The sequence below is a fragment of the Haliotis rubra genome, unplaced genomic scaffold (assembly GCF_003918875.1).
Source record: "Haliotis rubra isolate DU_JTF1 unplaced genomic scaffold, ASM391887v1 Scf283, whole genome shotgun sequence".
Lineage (NCBI taxonomy): Eukaryota > Metazoa > Mollusca > Gastropoda > Lepetellida > Haliotidae > Haliotis > Haliotis rubra.
In genome coordinates this window covers 1,080,070-1,104,165 of record NW_025766925.1, presented here as the reverse complement: position 1 = coordinate 1,104,165, position 24,096 = coordinate 1,080,070, and the positions used below count along the sequence as shown (strand labels likewise).

General features: G+C 37.9%; 1 protein-coding gene and 1 long non-coding RNA gene across 2 annotated transcripts in view; both read right to left on the bottom strand.

Moving 5' to 3' along the window:
* Positions 1-22,911, bottom strand: part of LOC124281379 (zinc transporter 2-like) — a 62,107-nt gene extending 39,196 nt beyond the window's left edge. Inside the window, exon 1 of the mRNA XM_046717417.1 lies at positions 22,256-22,911. Within this exon, the coding sequence (XP_046573373.1) occupies positions 22,256-22,874 (619 nt within the window). The 5' untranslated portion in view covers positions 22,875-22,911. The remainder of the gene's footprint in view (positions 1-22,255) is intronic.
* LOC124281380 lies at positions 26-13,857 on the bottom strand. Its single transcript, XR_006899916.1, has 2 exons — positions 13,804-13,857; positions 26-169 (listed from the first exon to the last, which is right to left on the bottom strand). It is a non-coding gene; the product is annotated as an uncharacterized LOC124281380 (long non-coding RNA).
* Positions 22,912-24,096: the final 1,185 nt, after the last annotated feature.

The window sequence follows — 24,096 nt, the reverse complement described above, 5'->3', positions numbered from 1 at the left end:
AAGTCTTCGGATATTTACTTGTTTCATTTGTGCCAAATATTCTTTACATTTTTATTTTGTCATGATTAAAAGTTATACTAAAGCTTCATCAAGCATAGTCATTTTGTTGTGTGCATGCTTCATAAATCAAGCATTGACTCGATGATAAGTAGTTTTTTGTTTAAAAATACTTCTTGCAATATATTGCAATACATATCGCAATATATGCTTTCGCATCACAGTATATCGCAATATGAAAATACTATGCAATACCCACCCCTACTCCCTAGCCTTCCTGAGTCTGTCTCATAGTCCCTGAACCACATTATTTCCACATATATAGTAACGAGCAGAAAAAATGCGACTTTTCACAGACGTAGTTTCAAAATTTATCTACTGATAAATTCAGTTATATGTTTCATACATCCACTCTGGATACTGAAGTTTACATTTATGCAAGTCAATAGTCTGTTAGTCCACCATTTCTCTCGATGCACTGCTGAATACGGCGTCCCATGCTGTCAATCAAATTGTCTATGTTGTCCTGGGGTAGGCCCACCCATATTTGACTGATGAGATTAGACCACTCAACGACACTCTTCGGTTCCAACTTTTCTAATTTGTCCTTCATAATCTGCCACACAGTTTCAATTGGGTTCAGGTCTGGTGTCATCATGCTGCTGGAAATTTCTGTAGGGTCACGTGACTCGTTTCAAACCAGTTACAGGTGTGTCTTGACTTGTGTACAGGTGAATTGTCCTGTAAAAGTTTGAAAGGTATTCCACTCTGTCCTATATGGGATTCCACTATGCCTTCTTGTATGAGTTGACAGTACTTGCGTGAATCCATCCTTCCTGTAATAGTTAGCAGCGGGCATTACCCCCAGTTTGCCTATAACACCCCAAACCATGACACTGGGTGAGAACTTTGGAACCATTTTGCAGCTACGTCCACCTCTTTCTTCGGCACTCGCTTGACATATCAAGATTGCTTTAAGATCTTCTGATTGTCCATTCTGATACCTTAGGGGTTCCTTGACTTGACGCCTTCACGGCAAGCTGTTTTGCAGACCAGTTTGGGTACGCCGCCGCAAGACGCGCGATACGTCGTCTGTCATTTGCCCCAAGAGTAGCACGACGTCCCGATCCAGCCTGTCGCTCTGTCCCTAAACCCTGCATCAAATTTCTTCAAATTTCGGTAAACAGAGGCCTGATGCAGTCCCGTCAGTTTCACAAGTCTAGTTACGGATGTAATACCTGCTTCATAATATGCCAAGAGTCGATTTCTGTTGTTTTGTAACGTCATGGCAAAGCTTCGGTATCGTCTGTTAGCAACCACAGGGGCATGTCACGCTAGAAACAGCGTTAGAAAGACATAAAGGTATATAGACCCTACCCTAGTACTATATAAAAGGAAAGGGATGTAACGACGGAACCACCCCCTCCTCAATCTAAGTTAGATTTCACCACGTCGAGGCCTACGGATCAAAAGCAAGGTGCTTTCCCTACAAAATGAGCTATAAATGGTCACAATCGGATCATTATTTCAAAAGTTATACGCCACGACTCACCGAAAACAGCTACCTCCGCAATTCCAAGCCAAAATCATGGATCACCCAAGACAGCGAAAACTCACCTATTAAATTTGTTTATTAATTCCAGCCACGTTGACAGCACCTATGTAGGGCTAGATTCGATCGGCAGCGCCATTCTTCGGGTCTAAAAACTTATTGCAACATCTACAAATCATTTCCTCGACAGTAAGCAGGCATTTTCTCCAAAACCATCGGCAATCATACTCACTTGTCGGCCATAGATGGCCTTGACATTTAAGTGATCTGAGCAGATCCGCAGAAACGAAATTGGGCCATCTGATTGACGGAAAATATAGTATGCCGTAAGATTTTGACTGTTTGCTAATGGCGCGAAATATGAACTTTGCAATAATCCTTTATTTTGGATGATGTACGGAACAGTAAATTGTTAAGAATAATTTTAGAGGTTGTAAAAACGCTTTCGATATTGATTCAGTTTTAGGAAATTATATTTATAAATATTTAACCTCTAAAATTATTCTTACAAATTTACTGCTCAGATCACTTAAATGTCATGTCGGTGAGTCGTGGGGTATAACTTTTGAAATAATGATCCGATTGTGACCATTTATAGCTCATTTTGTAGGGAAATCACCTCGCTTTTGATCCGTAGGCCTCGACGTGGCCTTAAAAATAGTTTACGTGGTGAAATCTAACTAAGATTGAGGAGGGGGTGGTTCCGTCGTTACATCCCTTTCCTTTTATATAGTACTAGGGTAGGGTCTATATACCTATATGTCTTTCTAACGCTGTTTCTAAGCGTGACACGCCCCTGTGCTAGCAACAAGGTCACGTGATCAAGCCATCCCTGAACCCAAGGGAGATAATTCCATACCAACGAGGCAAGCTACTGGCAGCTAGAAACAATGTATTTCTGCTTTTTTGATAGTAGAATAAAGTTTTTTGTCGCATTTTTTCTGCTCGTTACTATAAGTCTAGATTTCCTCAGGTTTTGAATCTCCATTCTCACTGGGGCGCCAATCAATATGGGTTTATTTGTTACTTTATAAACCTATCTCCGATTTTCTCTGCAGTAAAGTAGGTTCCCTCCAGAATCGGGTAGACCTCTGCCGTGACTTTGCACCGATCATTTCTAAACCTAGGTTTTGAAGTACACGTTTCGAAACCTCATATCAGGTTAAATTTCGACCATTTTATAACCTAGGTTTTGAAATGGTCGTGATTTATCCTGATATGAGGTTTTGAAATGACCATTATTTATGATTCATACAACTTTGTCTTGCTATGACTGATCGTAAAATATCTAATCTAATATATCTAAAACTTCCAATATATAGTGGCGATATCTGGTTTCGAACCTGCAACCCTTCACTCTCTAGCTTGGCAGTTTTATCCACTAGGCTACGATGGATCGCTGTGAAAAATGAGATTGTTTGTCAGTATGAACCATACAAGCTCCGTCCCTGCTGCTCTCAGGTTTTACAATCCCAACCAAGACCTCGGAGTCATGTTTTATCCTTTACATCAAAATTATATATATTCAGAGACCAAGCGTTAATCTATACCAGCTGTGCAGGGGTACTTTAAAGATACCACTTTAACCAACTGTTAACACAACAGATAATCTGCATATTTGCATAAAAAAGATCAAGTACATTAACATGAAAATTTAGTAATTATAAGATGCCTGCAAACAAATATAGAGGCAAAAAGCAACTGCGTGCATTAAATTATGCAATGCTGTAGGATATTGTGTACAGATATGCCTTTAGCAAATACATTTTAACTGAATGCAAGCATGACATATACAAAAAAAACTCTACTGCACTGACGAACACAGAGACGTGCAACAACATGTAACATCTCGCTTAATCCCTATTATGAAGTTATGCAAGGCTATGCGGTTAAGTGTCTCACTTGGCATAGCACATGAATATATGGTAAGAAGTTGTCTGAAACTGCACTGAACTAGAAGTAATAAAAAAAAGTGAGGCCATTATCTTTTAGTATGGAAACCTGACACAATGGGCTAGGCAACAGCTCACATCTACATATACTGCCATCTATTTCATCATACCATTGAAAATGCGGGGGAACACTTAAAGGGGCACTGATCTAGGACTTCAACTCAGCAGTCTAACAGTAACACTGCCATCTAGGTATTGTAACTTATGTTATATTTGGGGTTACAATTTTTTTCATTAAGTACATATTCTAGAATTTTTGTTGGGTTAAGTCCAATTCAGAATTCGAACCCACACCCTCAGAGTCAGGCACCTAATCGGCAGCACACAAACTCAAGTCTCCTAACCAACTCAGCCACCACGGTTTCCACAAAATGGAAGTCAGACAACTGGTAGTACTGACCACAGACTTTTTGTACCCCTCAGATAAGTGTAAATGGCATTGTGTATTCACACCTAGGTCTTATTAGCTACCTTGAGAAGATTTGGCAGAGGGGGACAACAGAGCATGACCCTAGACTGGGCTACTGTCTGTAAAGACGGTGGACATAAACTTCAGAGCAATGTTTATAGTAATACGCATATATATGTCAGGGTAGAGACTGCGATCTGGTAGAATCGGTGATTCTACCAGTAGAGATTGCGATCGGAGTCTCTACCAGTAGAGACTGCGATCGGAGTCTCTACTGGTAGAATCTTCGATCCTACTAGTAGAGATTGCGATCGTAGTCTCTACTGGTAGAGACTACGATTATATGGAAAAACCTATGCGATTGGAGTCTCTACTGGTAGAATCTCCGATCCTACTAGTAGAGATTGCGATCGTAGTCTCTACTGGTAGAGACTACGATTATATGGAATAACCTATGCAAGCAAGTGCAACCTTATGCAAGCAAGTATAATAAGTGGGGATAATGTTTTCCTATTATTTGCCAGTTATAATTGAACTTATTTATTGTTATCTTGTTAACTTTATTTGTTAAGTCTGTTTTGGAGTAAGGTATTTTGTTATTGTTTTTTGAGTGGAGTCCAAATTTGGCAGCTTGGTCTCATGATGTAAATACAGTGTTACAAACCATTTTAATTTTTTATTTTGATATTGTTTACAGTGAGGTGTTAAATGTTTGTTATCAAAGTCTCAGCTAAAAGTAGGAAGTTCATTCAGATGTATTTCAAAACTTATGATCAGTAATTGTTATAAAAACACTGCTTTCCAAAGAGGTGGGGAAATGACCAGGTGGGGATATGGCAGATGGGGTAATGACCTGGTGGGGAATTGCCCTACACCTATCCTCCCAAAATGCCGACATGCCAATACACCTATAGCTTATAACAACAAACCAATTCTGTATTTCCTGGAGCAGTGTTACAATAAGCCAACATGCTTGTTTAACAATTCAGTTTTCTTTCGAAATATAATATGTTTAAACAAACCAATCTTAAGTTAATTAATATAATCGTTTACTCAGTTTCAGTCAGTCTTAATCTGTTAATCTCAAACTGTTAATCCAGCTTATCTTTGCTTTGTTCACCCCTTACTCTCATGGATCAATTAGTTATAGGTGAAATCATTTTGTTGTTTTAACTAAGTGTATGGATACTGGGCTGAAGGTACGTCAGATGTCAGAGGTGTTACTCACACTGTTTATGGTTATATAAGGTGAATAGATTTGAGCATGAACCAGTATTCAGTTAAGGCCATAGAGATCACCACACACCAGCCGACAATGGAGGAACAGAAGGCCGAGTTTTACAAACTGCTGGATGATCACATTGCACAGCTTGACAAGAAGAAACAAGAAACATTTTGCATCACCCAAGAAACATATGAGAAAGCTGTGGAAGCTCTGCAGTTGGATAAGGGTGTAAAGTGTGCAGTAGGCAGCCATTTCAGGTTCTGGTGTGCTAAGCACTTCAAGCTACAAAAGATAGGGTCTAGGAGGATTCTCTACTGCAAGAAAACATCACGCCCAGTCATCACCAAGGAGGAGATATTTGACACAGTTAAACGGTATGTTATATATTTACAGTATTCAACAGAAAATGACATTAGTTTCCTTTCTTGTTTTTTCTTTGCAGCTGTCACACAAGAGTTGGTCACTCACGACGTGCAAAAACATGGGATGAGATCAAGGCTAACTACTCATGGATTAGGCATGACTTGGTAAAACTTTTCCTCAGCACTTGCCATGAGTGTTCTACACGCATCCCCCTCAAGAAACCTGCATCGGGGAAGCCCATCATCTCCCTTGGATTCCTGACCTGTGTCCAGATTGACTTAATCGACATGACCAGCAGACCAGATAGTGACTTCAAGTGGAGCCTCCATATGCGTGACCACTTCAGCAAGTTCAGCTGGACACACCCTTTGACATCCAAGCGGTCTGGTGAAGTTGCAGAGAAGCTTGTCCAGACCTTTTGCTTGTTTGGCTGTCCTCGGATTATGCAGTCAGATAATGGGCGTGAATTTGTGTCTGCTGTCATCAACGACCTCTGCAAGGACTGGCCTGGTAAGTGTTAATGATTTTATATGTGGTTTAGCAGTATTTTAAAATGCAACTCTTATTGCTTGAACACATGTCACATTTGTCCACTTTCTAAGTGTGTGTAATAATAACTCTTATTGATGTTCCATATTTTTCATTTTAATAAAACTTATGTGGTACTCTTCCAGGTATGATCATCCTTCATGGGCGACCTCGTCATCCTCAATCACAGGGCTGTGTGGAGAGGGGGAATGGAGATCTGCAGCTTAAACTCGGCAAGTGGATGGAGGAAAACCCGGACAGAGGCTGGGTCCAGGGTCTTCTTCGTGTCACATATGCCATCAACACTTCTACGAGCTCAACAACCAGGAAGTCACCGTATGAAGTCGTCTTCGGCCAGCCTCCTCGAACTGATTGTGCTGTACTGGAAATACTGGATGAGCAGGGCATTCAAGATGAGGATGATTTAACAGATCTCTTCATCCAGTTGGAGAGCAGACAAGTTGAAGATCCCATCAACCCACTGACAAACCAGACTACAAGTGATTCTGCAGACATCCAGACCACATCCCAGCCACGTGATTCTTGCCAGGAGTACCAGCTTCTGGATGGTGCAAAAACAGTTGGAACTGGAACCAAAGTGTTTGGGAGGACCACGGTACATGGTGAAACAGTTGATTCCCAACATCAGGGAGTATTCCAGATAACAACTGTGGAGGATCCGGACTTCATTCCAGCTTGAGGTAACCCATTTGATGAACCACTCTCTGTTGGCCAGTTCATCGTTTGGGATATCACTCAAGCAGTTCCACTGGAACCTGACACACCACACAGTAAGGTACGGAAAACTGCAACAGACAACTATCTGAAAGCAGCCAACAGACAGCAAGTTAATTATGATGCCAAGTTGAAAAGTACTTCTTTCAATGAAGGGGACACTGTTGGGATATGCATTCACGAAGTGGATCGCACAAACACCGACCCTCGACTTCTGCCATGCAAGGTCCTACAAGTTCAAGGTGCAGGGAAAGATGCAACATACAAGTTATATACAGCACATGGTCCTCTGAGAAACACCTTTGGTCCGGAAGAGCTGGTTGACATGCGTAATGGTTTTTTTCCATCATTGGAGCATAAGGATGTCCACAGTCTTGACGAAATCAGTCTCATCCAGGCTTCAAGAATGAACAATGGTTGGACAGCAAGTAGGACACAAGGATCAACTGTATGTTCTTGCAAGGGGAGCTGTGTAACGAACAGATGTAGGTGCAAAAAACAAGGAATGAAATGCTCAACAAAGTGCCACCCATCAACAACTAACGTGTGCCAAAATAAAGTTTAGTACTTTTGATTATTTTAGGTGTGCCTTTCAGAAATTGAGTATGCCCACATGTTTTTAGAATAAATGACAATGATGATGATCATTTGAAATTTATTGTTAAATAAAGAAATGGGTTTATGAGCATTCACATATGTATGGTATTATTTAATTTGGAAAAAAAATATAATAATTGTTTTGGGGATTAAATGACTAAATCTGAGTTATGTCTCTGAAAAATCAGGTCTGTCAAAAGGGCACCGAGAAAATGTTTTAGCCGTGCCATTTCAATAATAACCGTGCCATGGCACACTAATATATGGGGTATTTCGAACCCTGATAACAGTTGATCTCTTGATGAAAGAAGTTGACTCCCAAAAACATGTCCATGACTCCCTCTCATGATGACTTCTAAATTTTTATGCCCAGGGCAAACACTGATTATGCAATTCATCTTGCTTGTAATCAGTTTTGTAATATATGTATATATTGTAATATGATCTCTCAAGTCACATTTGTATTTTTAGTCCTTAATATATCTGTAGAAGTGGAAACAGTCTAGTGTTATATCTGAATAAAATGCATAGTACTGTTCAGAAAAAGTGTTTACCCACAGATCACTCGGAGTTTCTACCAGTTGAAGACGATTGCAGCCTCTACTAGTAGGATCGGAGTTTCTACCAGTTGAATTGGAAAATGTACTGGTAGAATCTCCGATTCAACCAGTAGAGACTACGATTGCAATCTCTACTAGTAGGATCGGAGATTCTACCAGTAGGGACTCCGATCGCAGTCTCTACTGGTAGAGACTCTGATCGCAATCTCTACTGGTAGAATCTCTACCCTGACATATATATATATATATAGACACACACACACACACACACACACCAAAGGGCACTTGTTAATTAATGTCTTCAACCTCAACATGCAGACAAAAAGCGCTGTTGATGCCCATTGGATGCCGTTATTTCCATGATATTTATAGTCTGATTTTAAAACAAAGTATCCCTGCAGTGCAACATTTTGAATTTCTAATGCAATGATATGATGTCTGATATGATTTTGATCCCATGGCTGTGTTTTGAACTTGATACAGGGATTTACAGGACTTGAATTCCTGCATCCTGTACTCATAAAAAATGACAACGGACGTAACACAATTTATTAGCGCGTCCACAGGGACGCAGAAAAAGTCCAAATGTTTTATGTAAAAATTTCGATCAAGTAACAATAAATTATCACTGAGTTTGCTACTACCTGGGTTATGGTATCATCGCAATTTAATTACTGTAACAATGTGTTGATCATGATACACAATACAATAACAGTAACTGAATTACAACAATATTACAACATAGTGTTAATAATAATATTTAATTTAAAAGCGTCTGGGACCCCCATTTTGTAGCCCAGGACCCCTGAAAATTAAGAGTATGAGTCCCAGGGACCCTCAAATACAGGGCTCAATGTGAATCCCTGTTGATATTTAAAGGTCACATGCAACGTAAAACACAACTTTGCAGATTCTGATACCTTTTGGTATGGACTTACCGAAACAAATCATCAAAAATGCAAATTCAACTCATAAAGTTGAATAATAATGCGATGAAAAAAAACGTGTGAAATCATAGTTGAAACGATTCACTAATTTTCCCCAAGCGCTTGGGGGAATTGAAGTGGTTTCAACAGCTGGGCTGCGCTCATAGCACATGCACAGTGAAATAGGTTCGCACAGCTTGGAAGTGGGTTGTCTGGTGAATACTCGGTGAAGGCTTTGGTGTGAGCTATGGTTTTTTTATATTTCTCAGGCGCAAGCTTTTTATATGTTATTACAGTAGATTACTGATTTAACTGTTTATATAATTTCATTTGTCTATTTCACCACACGTTCTTCTTACCGAGTCACTTTCTTAGTTCGATGCTTGAAAGCAACGTCATTATTTAGCGTTGACAGAATTTTTAACTGTGATATAGACATGTCGTTGTCACAGACAAAACTCAATGTCTGTTTTATTGACACCTAATTGTCTGCCTGCCCATCTGCTAATGACAATACTCAATACACAACTTCGATCACTGACCACATGCAATTTGAACTTAACACCAATCAGGCTATACACCATAAACAAAATGCATTGATTTATGGCCCGAGTTCGGTCTCTGTCACATTATGTAATTACACAGACAGGCAGGTGTGATACTTGTACACATGACATGTTATGATGTCTGTTGATTGCAAAATGTTATACACAAAAAATGAGCATGTATTTACAAAACCCAACATTACTATACGGTATATACACACACAATGAGCCGTGAGGGCATCTGCAAATGAACCACCCTTTACACTTGAGTGCACACCCACCCGCTCTGACTGGGTTCGGTATCCCGGCTGCTTCGTTTCTTGGGAAGTAAACCCAAGTACAAAATATTGCACTTTTGATTTGCGATTGTACGCTTATAATTTTGTTTATATATTTTTTCATAACCAGCAATGTATATTATATGTCATGAATAAGTGATAATTGTGTTTTAATTATGTTTGATTTTTTGGTTGCATGTGACCTTTAATTATGTTATGAAATACTGTCATGCTAATTAACCGGTAGAATAGAACATACACATTTGATTTGAGACCATAATCTAAAACCCATTCTGCCATTGCTTAAATAGGACACAAACCATTGAGGTAAATGTGTATCTGTTACACAGCTCATATTCACAAAACAGCAACGACCCAGTAGTTTTTCAGGCAACTACATTGAATACACTACAATGATTACTACACCACTGTTGTCATCCATATTTGGTGGTATTATCATGATAAGGGTCTTGGGTCCAAGTGATGGTTCCGGTGAAACCCCTTATCTAACTGACGTGCTGGTTTGCTTGGGGGAATTAGCTCAGCAAAAGAGTCCGAAGTCACAAGAAGCTAATCACAATTTTATTTACAAGAACGGAGTAACAAGGGGTGGCCACAGAGAGTCGGTACAACCCTCTGGGCTGAGGGCTAGAGCTGACCTGTGTTGGGAGTCTAAACCCTACTGCTGGACAAATGCAGTTAGGGACTTTTTATCTATAATTAAAACAATAAAGAGATAACGATTGGTTCATTGATACAAAAAATGGGTGTAACCTACATTAGCCTATCAAATACAGAATATACAAAATGGGGTGTGTCCTTCAATGACCAGACAGGGCCATTGCTCTTAATCCTGTTAATCCTATTTTAACTGGCACTAATCTCGATGGCACTTCTACTAGATGCTTGGATGCTTACCCTGGGCTAGATCTTAACGACCCTAATCTGATGTGTTAATTATAGGTGCTTGGATTACAATAGATGCATTCACTGTGGGCCATGTCTTTATAACCCTTAATTGGTGTTTGCTTAAAGTCTTGTAATATAGATGATGACATGTTTACTTTATGAAAGAAGTTCATTTAATCGTCTGGTCATAACTCTGAATTACTGAAAGGATTGCTAACAGCTTGAGTCCTCAATACCTTAGACTAGGATTTTATCTTGAATATCTGTGAAATTGTGTAGCCGTAATTTATACCTTTTTCAATAGTATGTCTGTGAGATGAGTTTTACAACTTTTGACTGGATTCTTTCTCTAAGCTATTACTAATATTCTGTATTTATATTTTCCTAATATCTGAATCCTAATATATTGCTTGTAGTGGTAATAATGAATAATGAATTTTGTATGAATTATTATTCCATGATAGTATAAACCTACACGTTTCTTTGTTGACAATCACTTTTTTTAAATTTATAACAGGCATAATAAGTAGTATCACCTCCCAAATTACCTGACAAAGGTTCCCATTTGGCATCAATTGATTCTTGGGTAATTATTCTTATAAATTGAGGTGGTATGTGGCAAGTGTATTACATGTTATGTAATATGTATATGCAAGCTTGGCTAGAGAGGAATTACAAGCTGATATTCCAAAAAACAGTGATCAAAGAATCAAGTGACAATGTAGTGATGATTGATTAATGACCGTTATCTTGCACAGTGGATATGTTGAAAGTGTTTATGAAAGTAAGTTTACTGAAGCAGACAGAATACAGCCATATCCAGTCGTTAAGTGCCTGTGTGACTGAAAACAACGTCATTTGTTCAAACGATTAGCTGATAATACTTTTACCGATTGCTCACTGTTATTTAACTAAATGTGTTTTTAATAATAGAAACGTGGATATGCTGAAAATAGTTGTCATGACTGCACTTTCAGCTGACCCATTAGACTTTACACCCATGTGAAACACCTGAAAGTTATGTGACCAGTTAGGAAATGACCACAAGCTATAATACCAGGGAACACACAGTGTACATGTTACAATACTAGATTGTTAAAAGACATGTGACATCAAACAGGTATCTTTGTCACCTGCAGATGCAAGGGATATTGTGTCTTTAGGTGGATAATGAAAAATATTTAGAGATACATATCTCATTCATTTGTTGCAGAATTGAACAGAATATTTCACTTCATTTACGCTTTTGTCAGAAGGTTCTTTGATGTGAGACAGACAACGCTAAGTTACTGCTGTCACATGCATATTCGTTGTAGTTGTATATGTGACATATACAACTGTGTATGATTCACTTGTAGACAATTCATGACATGCCTGGATGTTACAGTACGTGAATTGTATTAATTCACTAAAACATCTGACTAAAACAGACTAAGTTATCTGTTCCAGAGTGCATACAAACATCGAACAATAGATTAATAACGCTGCGAATATAATCCACAAAATTATATAAACATACACTGATGTCTGTTTTCTTTTCAGTCACTGGAAAATGAAACTGTACTTCAAAATATTTGGAATTGTTACCATGAGAAACCAGATAGGTTTATTTTACAGTCAATTTGTAAAGTAACTAAAATGTTACTTGTTGTTAATTGCCACAAAGATGACTACATGTCATATTTAATGCAAAGATGAAACTGTATTTCATCTTGTGAAGATAGCAGTTCCGCTATCTTATATGCATACAAGTGGTGCAGCGGAGGTCACGAGACTAGTCAAGAATCCAAGGATATCATCCAAGGATATCATCCAAGGATATCATCCGGGTATCCAAGGATATCATCCAGGTATCCAAGGACAAAAACAAGAACAAAAGCCACATTGCCGAGGAATTGTTCTAGTGACCCTTTAAAAGGTCAACCAGTCATATTCCTTTTCAGAAATTAATCTTGGCTTAAGTAATAAACTGAAATATGACTAGCTCCAGAGGCGACCATCCTTCTTTTAGACTGGGATGACAAAGATCACAAGACATGGCCTATGGAGAAGTTGTCTGACCCATCACAATTGAGACGAATCACAAAAAATAATTTCATATTGAATTCTTTTGAGTGGTACCGTACTTTACAAACAGTAATACTTGTCCAAACACATGCTGTAGCCGATGTGGCCCCAGGCTGTTTTACTTAATCCACTCCCAACACTGAATGAGAACTGACAATAATCTACCTATGAATGGTACGTTAGAGGCCAGTTGAGGACTTGCCCAGTGAATCAGGTAATATCAGGTCATTATGTATTAAGCAATGTTACACTTTGCTTCAGGATAAAGTAACTTATCTTCCTATTGGGCCTGGGAATTGGGTGGAAAAGAATTTTTTCTTGTCCCCAATATTAAATATTTGGCCTTAAACAAAAGAATTGCTTTACTGTAAAAAAGTTCTTTCTAATCAATTTCCAGATTATTTTTAAAATAATAAAATTTAGTATAAATTGTTCCAGCCACACTGAGTTGACAGCATACACCATTTGGAATACAGTAAACTATGTCATGAAGTGACAGTTATAACAAACTGGATTTTTGGCCCCGACCACTTGTCATGTTTTAGTTGAAATGTGTATAACAAACTGTGGTTTTAAAGGACTAAATGTGGTGTTTCCTCTGAATGTGTTACAACTGTAGTTAAGTTCCTGTATATATTTTAGTCTACATACCTATCTTGGTATAGATCATTTGCACGTTGTCCAGTTTGTAATGACAAATCAATATGCCCTTCTCGCCATGCTCACTGAAGTGGCAAACTGGAAGACACAAAGTGGCGTTCTCTCCATAGCAGTCACACGGTGACAGGGTAATTTTCAGTTGCACTTTGACATTTTGTCAAATACTATGTTCTGATCGAAATAGGGCTGCGCAATAAAGCCGCTTTACCGGTAATTACCGGTTCAGACATGAAAACAATACGTATTGTGATACACTGATCGAAAACCGGTATTTTGACATGCATTCGGAAAACTTCGTAACACTCGGAAATCTTTGGATATTTCCTTGTTTCATTTGTGCCAAATATTACTTACATTTTTATTTTGTTATGACTGAAAGTTGTTGTTAAAGCATAATCAAGCGCAGTGATTTTGTTGTGTTTTAGTTTATAAAATCAAGCATTAACTCGATTATAAGTAGTTTTTTGTTTAAGAATACTTCATGCAATATATTGCAATACATATCGTAATATATGCTTTCGCATCGCAATATATCGCAATTTGAAAATTCTCTGCAATACCAACCCCTAATGGTGAATATAAGTTCCTGGTGCCTCTAGGTCACACCCAGCCATGTTAGAAATAACACTTCCTGAACAACATCTGCTGGCAATGTTTATTATCATGATTACGAGATAGTGACATATTAACTTTCGCAAAAAATGTCTGACCAACACCTGAAGTACATAAAACTCCACACAAGCTTCAAATTCAGATACAATTTGCAAAGTAAATCACTGCTACCCAATTAACTTTAAGTCACGAGTGTACAAAAATGGATGAAACATTTCACAAGTGATGTAAATTGTAATATACCGTATATTACCGTCTATAAGCCGAATTTTGAGGACCAAAAAAATATGTCTGTAGAAGGGGGTCGTCTTACCTATGAGATACAATTTCACGGAAATATTTTTTAGCTCGCCAGTGCCCTACCAGGACAATGTTACAGGTTACCGGTACATCTGCCAGGATGTTTGCCACGAATACAGCGTTTATGTTGTGAATGATGAATAAATTACATATTAACCTGTACGTTTTCATTATTTCAACATCTTATTACATATTAGTCATTATGACATTTATCGTACAATCAGCTGTGCACACGTTTCCCGGTGATCAAGTTCAAACATGCACAATAATATAGCGGGACTAATTCTGGCGCAGTCATCAGTAAAATATAATACTAGAGTAAAATTAGAGAAGGTATCCATTTCTGCTGGAATAAATGTATTTTACAATTCATTATGTACTGATTGAAATCATGCTTCACACACATATGAATCATGTATAAAATAGGCACCACATCACGTTAATTAGACATGTATATTGTTGTTGAAAGTTTATCATGTATATACAACTTGTTACATACAGAGAGCAGGACACATGAAATAGCATTAAAAGCAATATATTGTATAGAAAGGTTATCTATATTGAATACCCCAACAAAAATAACCAGTGTGAATGATTACTTCTGAGTAAATACAAAGTGATATAAAGAATTTTCTGGAGCCCTGTGAACATAGTTTGTACACGTTCAGCACGCATAATGAATGACTCACAAATATAATTAGGGATTCAGAAATTCAAACAATTCAGAGTGCCACCTATCTTACTGAAACAAAAACTGTCTAAGTCCCAGCTGATAGTTATATATTGCTCAGGATGAAATCACATTCACTTTGAAGATGGATCAAAAGAATTCTTGTTGTCAAACTTAAATTTCAAAGAGCACATAAGACATCACAAGAAGTGCCCTGTGGTATACTTTCACAAAATACATTCTGGACACTTCTGGAGCTGTCATCTTGATTTAACAAGTACATAGTTTCTGTCAAAACCTTTTCATGGTTTAGTACAAAAAGTGACAGTAAATGAGTGTCAATGTCAGTGACAAATTTATCAAATATAATCAGAGTCCATTATGTCCACAACTGTAATGGGAGGTGGGGTAGCCCAGTGGTTAAAGTGTTCGCGATTCATGCTCAAGACCCAGATTCAATTCCCCTCATGGATTCAATGTGTGAAGCCCGTATCTGGTGTTCCCAGGCAGTGATATTGCTTGAATATTTCTAAAAGCTGTATCATGGAATATTAATTCATAAGAAAATTCATTATTAATTGTAGCCACTACAAGCGATATATTAGGATTCAGATATTGGGAAAGTATAAATATAGAATATTGGTTTCATCATGTATCAGTAATAGCTTAGAGGAAGACTCCAGTCAAAAGTAGTAAAACTCATCTCACAGACATACTATTGACAAAGGTATAAGTTACGGCTGCACAGTTTCACAGATGTTCAAGATAAATCCTATCCTAAGGTTTCAAGGACTCAAAAAATATAGTTATGACAATTTAATGAACTGCTTTGATAAAGTAAACATGTCATCACCTACATTAAAATATACATGTATTATGCAAACACTTCAAATTAGGGTCATTGAGCCATCTATTGCAGCACCATGATCATCCAAGCAACAAGTCAACACAATTAGTGCCAGTTAAATTAGGAAGCATCCAGGACATGTGTCAACACAATTAGTGCCAGTTGAAATAGGAAGCTTCCAGGACATGTGTCAACACAATTAGTGCCAGTTGAAATAGGATTAGCAGGATTAAGTACTCTCCCTGTCTGGTCATTTCATTTGTAGGACACAACCCATTTTGTATATTCGGTATTTCATTGGTTATTGTAGGTTACATCCATTTTTGTATCAGTCAACGAATCATAATCTATTCCTTGTTTCAGTTTTAGATAAATAGTCACCAACTTCGATTTTTTGTCAGTAGGGTTCAGACTCCCAACACAGATCATCTCTAGCCCTCAGCCCAGAGGGTTGTGCCACTCTCTGTGGCCATCCCATGTTATTTTTGATCTTGTTAATAAAATTGTAATTAGCTTCTTGTGACTTCAGACTCTTTGCTAAGCTAATTCCCCCAAGCAGACCAGGACGCCAGTTAGATAAGGGGTTTCACCGGAACCATCACTCGGACCCAAGACCCTTATCATGTTAGCTGCGTAAAACCCCATTTCACCGGAACCATCACCCGGACCCAAGACCCTTATCATGATAGCTGCGTAAAACTAAACTCATTCACTCACCTATACCTCTAATCTCATTTTAATTGTCATTATCACCATCAGGGGTGGAATTAACTTTAAAATTGATAGTGTACTCTGGTATAGTGGCACATGTAAAGTCACTTGCCCTGATATTTTTTCCAGTATACCGACTTTTTTCTTGCTGATTTTTTAAATAAACAACATAATTAACATTGGAAAGTCAACTGGACACCGTTACAGTGTGATATACAAATTTGCTTGCCCGACAGAAAAAAACACTGGACTCGGACGTCGGGCAATGGGCTATTTCCACCCCTGACCATGTTTAGCAATACCTTTTGAAACTCATTTAATAACTTTGCTTGTGTTTTCCTAAAGTGTCTGCATGTTTTGTCACTTGGACAAGGATCTATACTAGGGTGTCAGGCCTTATTTGTACATTAATACAGACATCCATTAAAAGGAAAATGTATATCCATTCTTGTAGACATGATGATGAGGGTACCCACACCTAATTAACTTGATTAGGTGTTAGACGTTATTGTCAATATATATTCCAGAAGCAACATGGAAACTTGACAACATGCAACTTCATGAACTGTACTAAAATCAGGACTAGCTATCAGTATAGAGATCTATAATCACTAACTGAATATTGATCAGTTATCAGATATTGGAGAAGGAACCTTTGAGGAAATAATGTAATATAGTCCTCTAAAATTAACATATTTCCTGACACTGGTGAGGGGTGACACGTTTATGTCCAGTAACTAACAAACACAGCAGCGTGAACATCATTCAGAAGTAGCACATGAATAAAGACTTTCTGTACTGTGTGTCCAATTTAAACTGCATTTCTTCACAATAGTTAATGTATGAACTCTGATTTTATCAATGACAGAGTTTTCACATCAATAATTGTTCATAATTCTTCCCATTGACAACATTCATTTCCCAGCCCAATTAAAATGTTTCAAAAGGCATTCTTTCAAAGCAAACCTGACAAAGGCCAATGTTCAAGTCATGGCCCTAAGCAATTCACAAGTGGAAACACCCGCTTCATAAGCAAGTGGATGCCTACTGCACCAAGCACAACATAAACAACAACAACAATGGACCAACTGAAAGGCCATAAATAGATATCGACCAGCAACAGTACTTGACATTCCAACTTCCACAGTTATTTTCTTCAGTATATGTGATAAATCACTCCTAATCACTATTCACCATGTTAATGCTAATAGTACCTCATGGACATTATGAACACCTAATACATAAAGATGAGTGTCCAGAAAAGACTAAGTAGATTCTACAGAAATGTGTGTGCATTAAGTACATCATTACAATGTTTGATGAGAATAGATATAAATGGATAATTGTAACAATTATTTGCCATCTTGAATTTACCAGTCATTCCTTTTGCAAACACAGACAGACAGGCACATACACACACACACTCACAAGTCACACACATTACTTCATTAAGCCTTGAAACAAGAAAGCATTTACAGTAAAGTACTGTTATTTGGAACTGCAAGGGACCTCTGATTTTTAAGTTCATTGAAACCTAAGTTCTTCATACACATTTCAACTAACACCTTAACATGTTTAACTCATTAAGGCCGAGAGCCGCATATATGGGGCAAATTAATCAGCTCCTCACAGCGAGTGACGTATTAAGGGGGCAGGTAATTGGCAGTTTCTCACAGCAAGAGCCACATATATTCGTCAGCAGAAAGCACCTCTTATTCAGCGAGAGACGCACATGTGTGTTGTACTTTTATCAATCGTACTGTACCTATCATTTCAACCAATTTAGTAGTACTGAGCATATATTAGCTTTTCTTATGAGAGATGCAACCTTTAGTGTCAATCAGAAGAAGTATTTAAAGTGTTTTGATAGCAATTGCTAATCATTATCATAGGCTTGTACAGCGTTTGGCAAATGAACACATGTCGGCGAGAAAGGGGATTTTGATGTTTTTACAGAGGTAAGTGTCTGGTATTCTTCATACTAAAATACTTCGTATGCACATTGATTGAATTAGATGTAATGGTTTAGAAGTTACTGAAGATTATATTTTCTTCAACTTCCTTATAAATATGAAACAATATGCAAAATTTCAAGGACATATAAAGAATTCAAACACAATAGAATAGTTTGAATATATATTTTAGGTATTATTACGTTGTCATGTTTCATATAATGAAACATAGTGTATAAACACAAATAATTATACATCCAAGCTCGAATAGATTATATATAATTTAACTTACTAATTTGAAGCTTACTGAATTGAAACTAGTTATTTTCCATAATCTAAAGTTGATAATGTTACCTAATCGAATATCGCGCCTTTGCATCGAATATATATACATGTCAGTGTTATTACAACAATGAAATCTTTTACTACGTTTGTTACAAAACACAGTAAGTTGGTAATTCAAAAATTCTCACACATAGACAGCAGTAATATCATAAGTTATTACATGTAAACCATTCAAAGGTATTTCAAGCATTTTTGTTCAAGTTTTCTAAGCACTTTACATGAGCATTGTGTAAAACATTTGTATTTGATCTTTGTAATTATCAAATCCGATGTAATTATCGCATGTATCAATGAACTCAGTCTCTATTGATCCATTGTCAAGAAAAGCTGGATAGTATATCAGCTACGGTATCGATACACATGCGTATAATCATTCAATCAGATAAGAGTAATGAGATAATTGAACACCTCTTTCGACCTTGAAATAACAGCCTCCGGTAGAATGCATATGTAGTTACGTTCTTGTTGAAAGCTATTTTCGTCGAAGATGATAAAGTATGTAAGTAAATTCTTCTTTACAGTATGTCATTGTCATAGATTGTTTTGTAAATTTAAACCTCACACACTGATATGACAGGGAGAATTTGTTTATGTGTGTCTCATCTCTTACATACAAAGAATACATGCAAATGGTGATAAAATATAAATGTCCGGGCCAAAGGTCTACAAGAGAAGCTTGCAATAAAATTACATAAAACTTTGCAATACACAATATGTATTCACACCTGCTTTCTTCCAACATATATCTTTACGACACAATTAAACAGTCAGTACTTGTTTGTACGACTAGACAGTTTCCTGTCATCCTTGAAACCTGCCAGGGAAGTCAGGTGTGATTAGCACTAATTAGTCTCTGCACAACGAGTGGGCAATCAGCGAGGGGTTCCAGGTGTTGAGTAGTGAGGTGGCTCTCGGGCTTAATGAGTTAAAGCAAGTGACTGGGTACAAAGTATGTTGTCTCCATCTGTCTGTTATAAGCATGTTCATATTAACATAGTTCACTATACCATCATTTGATACATGTGTTTTTATTCAGATGAGACATGCATTTTCAACGGCTGTTGTCACTTATCATTTATACCATGTGCGAAAAATGATTGAGCACCAGCCCGTGCAACAGTATACAGTTGGTGATGTGTCACTAGGTGTACAGGTTCATAAATAACGTACAGATGTCTGGCAGTAGTAACCCCGTACATATTCAAGTAAATGCTATCAAAACAATGCTTGCAATGCTTGAGAAAAACAACTTGATCAAAGATCAGGACACACTAAAACTTTTAACAATAGCAATTTGAGAAGGGTGGATTTTGTCCATTTTTTTGTTAAGAAGAGGTGGATTTTGTCCGGTCACCAATGAATACATCAGGTACCAGTCAACCGGTACTAATCAACCAGTACTATATAGTCATAATGGTCCTTAATTCAAAATGTTAGACAAATGGACAAGTAAAATATTAGATTGAAAATTTTAACAAGTTTAAGACAAAATATTATGGATGTCCACTACTTCTTCATTGTATACAGAACGTTTCTGGGCTTTTCCTTGCCCCTTTGTGTGTATACAATAAGAAGAAGTTGACATCCATAATATTTGGTTTTGAATATATTTACTTGAATACTAACTTCTATATGCCTCTCAAGAACCTTTAAACAAGTTGGTTAGTTTCACTTGAATTTTGTAGTCATGATCCTTTCTTCCTTGTGAGTTAAATGCTGTTTGGAACAGTATACCAGTCACATCATGGCATTTCAGTTTTATATTGAGAATTCCACAGAAGGTGTTGACAAACCTAAAACGGTGAACAGATTGAAGCATGATTCGAACAGACACTTATAGATTTCTGGTGTACCCACGGCATGCAACTCTCTTCATCAGAATGCAGCACCTCAGATGACCTGGCTGTCCATGCTTGAGTCATATACTTTCAAACATACATAAATCCAAACTTTCATTTGAGATCATTTGCACACATAGTTATACATTCACATACGCACTGAAGCCATCATTCTTGGGTTAAGACTAGTTTAAGACCTTTTACCTCATCATAACTAAACAAGTCATACATTCATGACACATTAAGTCGAACATAAAAACCTGTCTACAAAGGACAGTAAAAAAACTAAAATATCACAGATAAAGACATAAAACTAGCATGTAAATCTAAAACTATTGACAACACAATATCCAATAGATCACCATACTAAGGGCCATGGGGTACCATCATTCTTGTTGCTTTAAATCCCTGACAAATAAATTCTGTATTGTATATCAGACAAAACTTCACTCTATTCTAATTAATGTCAATTCTCACTGTTCACCCTAGTTCAATCAGCACCTGTGTCCCCTCGTCAGCAATCAATCAACAAATCACACCAAATGATGGCACAGACACTCAAGTGTGTGAATTCCATATGACCAGTCAATTCACTCTTGGAGCAAGCTTATAAGAATGTAGCTTACACACTTACATAGGTGTTCATCTTAATTAATTGTGATAATGAAAATGTGCTCTCTTCATTTACAATCCCTTTTCTTGAAAGTATACACAAGGGACAGAATATTACAGTGGAAGAAATACATCTCGAACTGACTGATATTTTTCAATACAGACACATGAAAACTGATAGAGGCTTGAGGCATGTTGAGAATTCTTCATAAGAGACAATAGTTACCATATATAATCCATTAAGCACTGGGCTCTACTTGACAAGTGTAGTTCTATTCTGTACACACATACTTTGTACATCTGACTAAATACATGGCCTTAGTCATTTCGGTTTCAGTCTGATATTTTACCTGTCTGATGACAACCAGTGAACCATTATAACCAAATCAGCTGGAACATTTTGACTGGCACCCCAATATTTAAGACCACATACCTGGGTGTTCCATCATGGTTTTAGATATCAGTGTATGACAGTGCCCTAATTATTAAATTCAAATTGTGCAAATGCATTTTCATCACGTAACATATCTTGCATTTAGGATGACAATTTCTCATGTTTACAGTTTGTCCTTCCCAAACCAAGTTAAACCCAACCCACTCATTACAGATTCATGTAGATGATGAAGTCACAAATATCGTCAAGCGATAATTTCATAACTTATCTGTAGCTGCCAAACAAATCTCTGATTCTTGTGATGGGATATGAAACATGGATCTTTTGATCTGATACTGAACAGCTTATTCACATAACCCAGAGAAAAACACAAAACCAGCATGTGCAGAAAGGTAAGTGGTCACCTGTGGGCTAGTTCACTGCACCAGCTGCTCAATTTGCAACCTGCATCAGTTTAAACTGTTATCCAAACTTAATAAGATTAATCACTGTGATTTTCTTCTCAAATCAAGTTCACACTCACTGATTAAGTTCATGTCAAACCATAAAAATGAACTTGACATAAAAGAAATAAGTTCGATCATGTTTACTTTGCATGCAAATGACACTGATTTATTTGTTTATATATAAAAAAGAGGCGAGTCAGGTAACTTACTAGTCTAGTAACTTACCTATGGCCTCTCCTGCCATAAACAAGAGACATAGTACCACAACGGTGATCAGTTGATTCCGGGCCAACTTATCACTGCTTCCCGCAGGTCCCATGTGACAGTGTGTATTCCGATGTTGGGGATGAGGATTGTGGCTCACAGGCACCTCATGCTCACTGACAGCCGTTTGGCCGAGTCTATTTCCGTTGACAGCGAATGCAGAAGCGCCAGTCACCAGTGCTGCGGTTTGAGATAAACTACCGTGTTCTTGTTTGCCGACCACCTGCACATCTGGCAGGATTCCAACTGGCCGTCCGTTGCTGCCTTCCAACACTGGAGTTTCCACGCTAATCGAACAGTTCGCTCTCCTGTGCTGATCGGAGCCTGGCATGTTGACATTTTTCATAGATCTGTAATCTGCTGTCGGTGAAAGACCAGGTGTCAGATTGGGGTCGGTCTGACCTGAATCTAACAAGTCGTCGTCTGATAGGTCGCCAGTGTATGGCAGAACGACCCTACTTCTGTCCCCCGTAAAACTGTCTAACCATGAGGAGCTGGAGAGGGCTGGCGGAGTTTCGCATGAGATTGACGAGATTGTATTTGTAAATCCGTCACTTCCGCCTAACACCCCCTCCGCCATTTTGAGCAAACATTGGCATGTGACCGATCACGTGACAATTGAGGCGCATTCGCACTGTTTTTAGAGTATTTCCTCAAACGCGAATCTTTCATAAATTACGTTGACTCTCATATTCTAGTCTCAGAAGACACGACTTAAAGTAATAGCTTTAAAATTCCGAATATAAACCATCAATGTAAGAAATTCAACCAAACTTAATTATACTAGTAACCGCGGTATGTTAGTGAGTGAATGTGTTTATACGCTATTAGCAGCACCATCATTGAGGGGTACACCAGTGATGGACTTCACACAGTGCAGCCACATCTTGAATTGAACTCGAGCTTTTGACATGACGAGAAAACGTTTTACCCACTCGGCCATCCCAGTGCCCATATGCATGCTAACCCCTTGACTAACATATAGCCTCAGAAATGAAAATGTTTTACAGAAAAATACTGTTCATAAAAAATAATCATAAACTATAATGAAAAGGAGCCCTGAAACTGTGGAAATCTAGACTTGTCACACATTCTAGGCTTGCATGGACTTTCTTGGATATATTTGTTTCGGGGTCTGTATGACAGACTAGTTTAACCCCTGGATGCCGACATTCTTTCTGACGCACATTTTCATAAGATCCGAAAAGTAAACATTGCGCGTGAATTTCGTTCGTGCGGCCCCGGATCTACCTACGACTATCAAATTACAGAGAAATATAGAACATTATATTTCCTACCCGATGGTGTAAACTAACATCTAACATGAGTGTATATTTTCTTTCGCACGTCAGTATATGCATGATGAAGGTGAGCCATTTCAAGGATATACATGTTTTTCACCGATTTAATTTCAAATATTGAATCTGTGAAAATTATTTCCACACTAAGAGCCTTCTTCCTGTTATAATAACAGCAGATTGTATAACTGATTATAATTCGGCACATCACGGTATCTGTTTATCAATCTCTGCCCCGACCTTGACCCGGTTTCGGGTCCGCATGATCCGACTCATGCCCATCGTAAGGGGGACTAATTGGATCCATGTGTCATGCCCCGTGATTTACGTGTTTGCGTGTCATCGTGTCTGGACGGCGAGGATCTTTGTTCATAATATCAATCACTCGATTGCCTGGTCCAGACTCGATTATTTACAGCCCGCCGTCACATAGCTAAGTGCACGATTAAACCATCAGTTAAACAAGAAAATCACGACCTTACATAAAGATTAAAGAATTGGGCG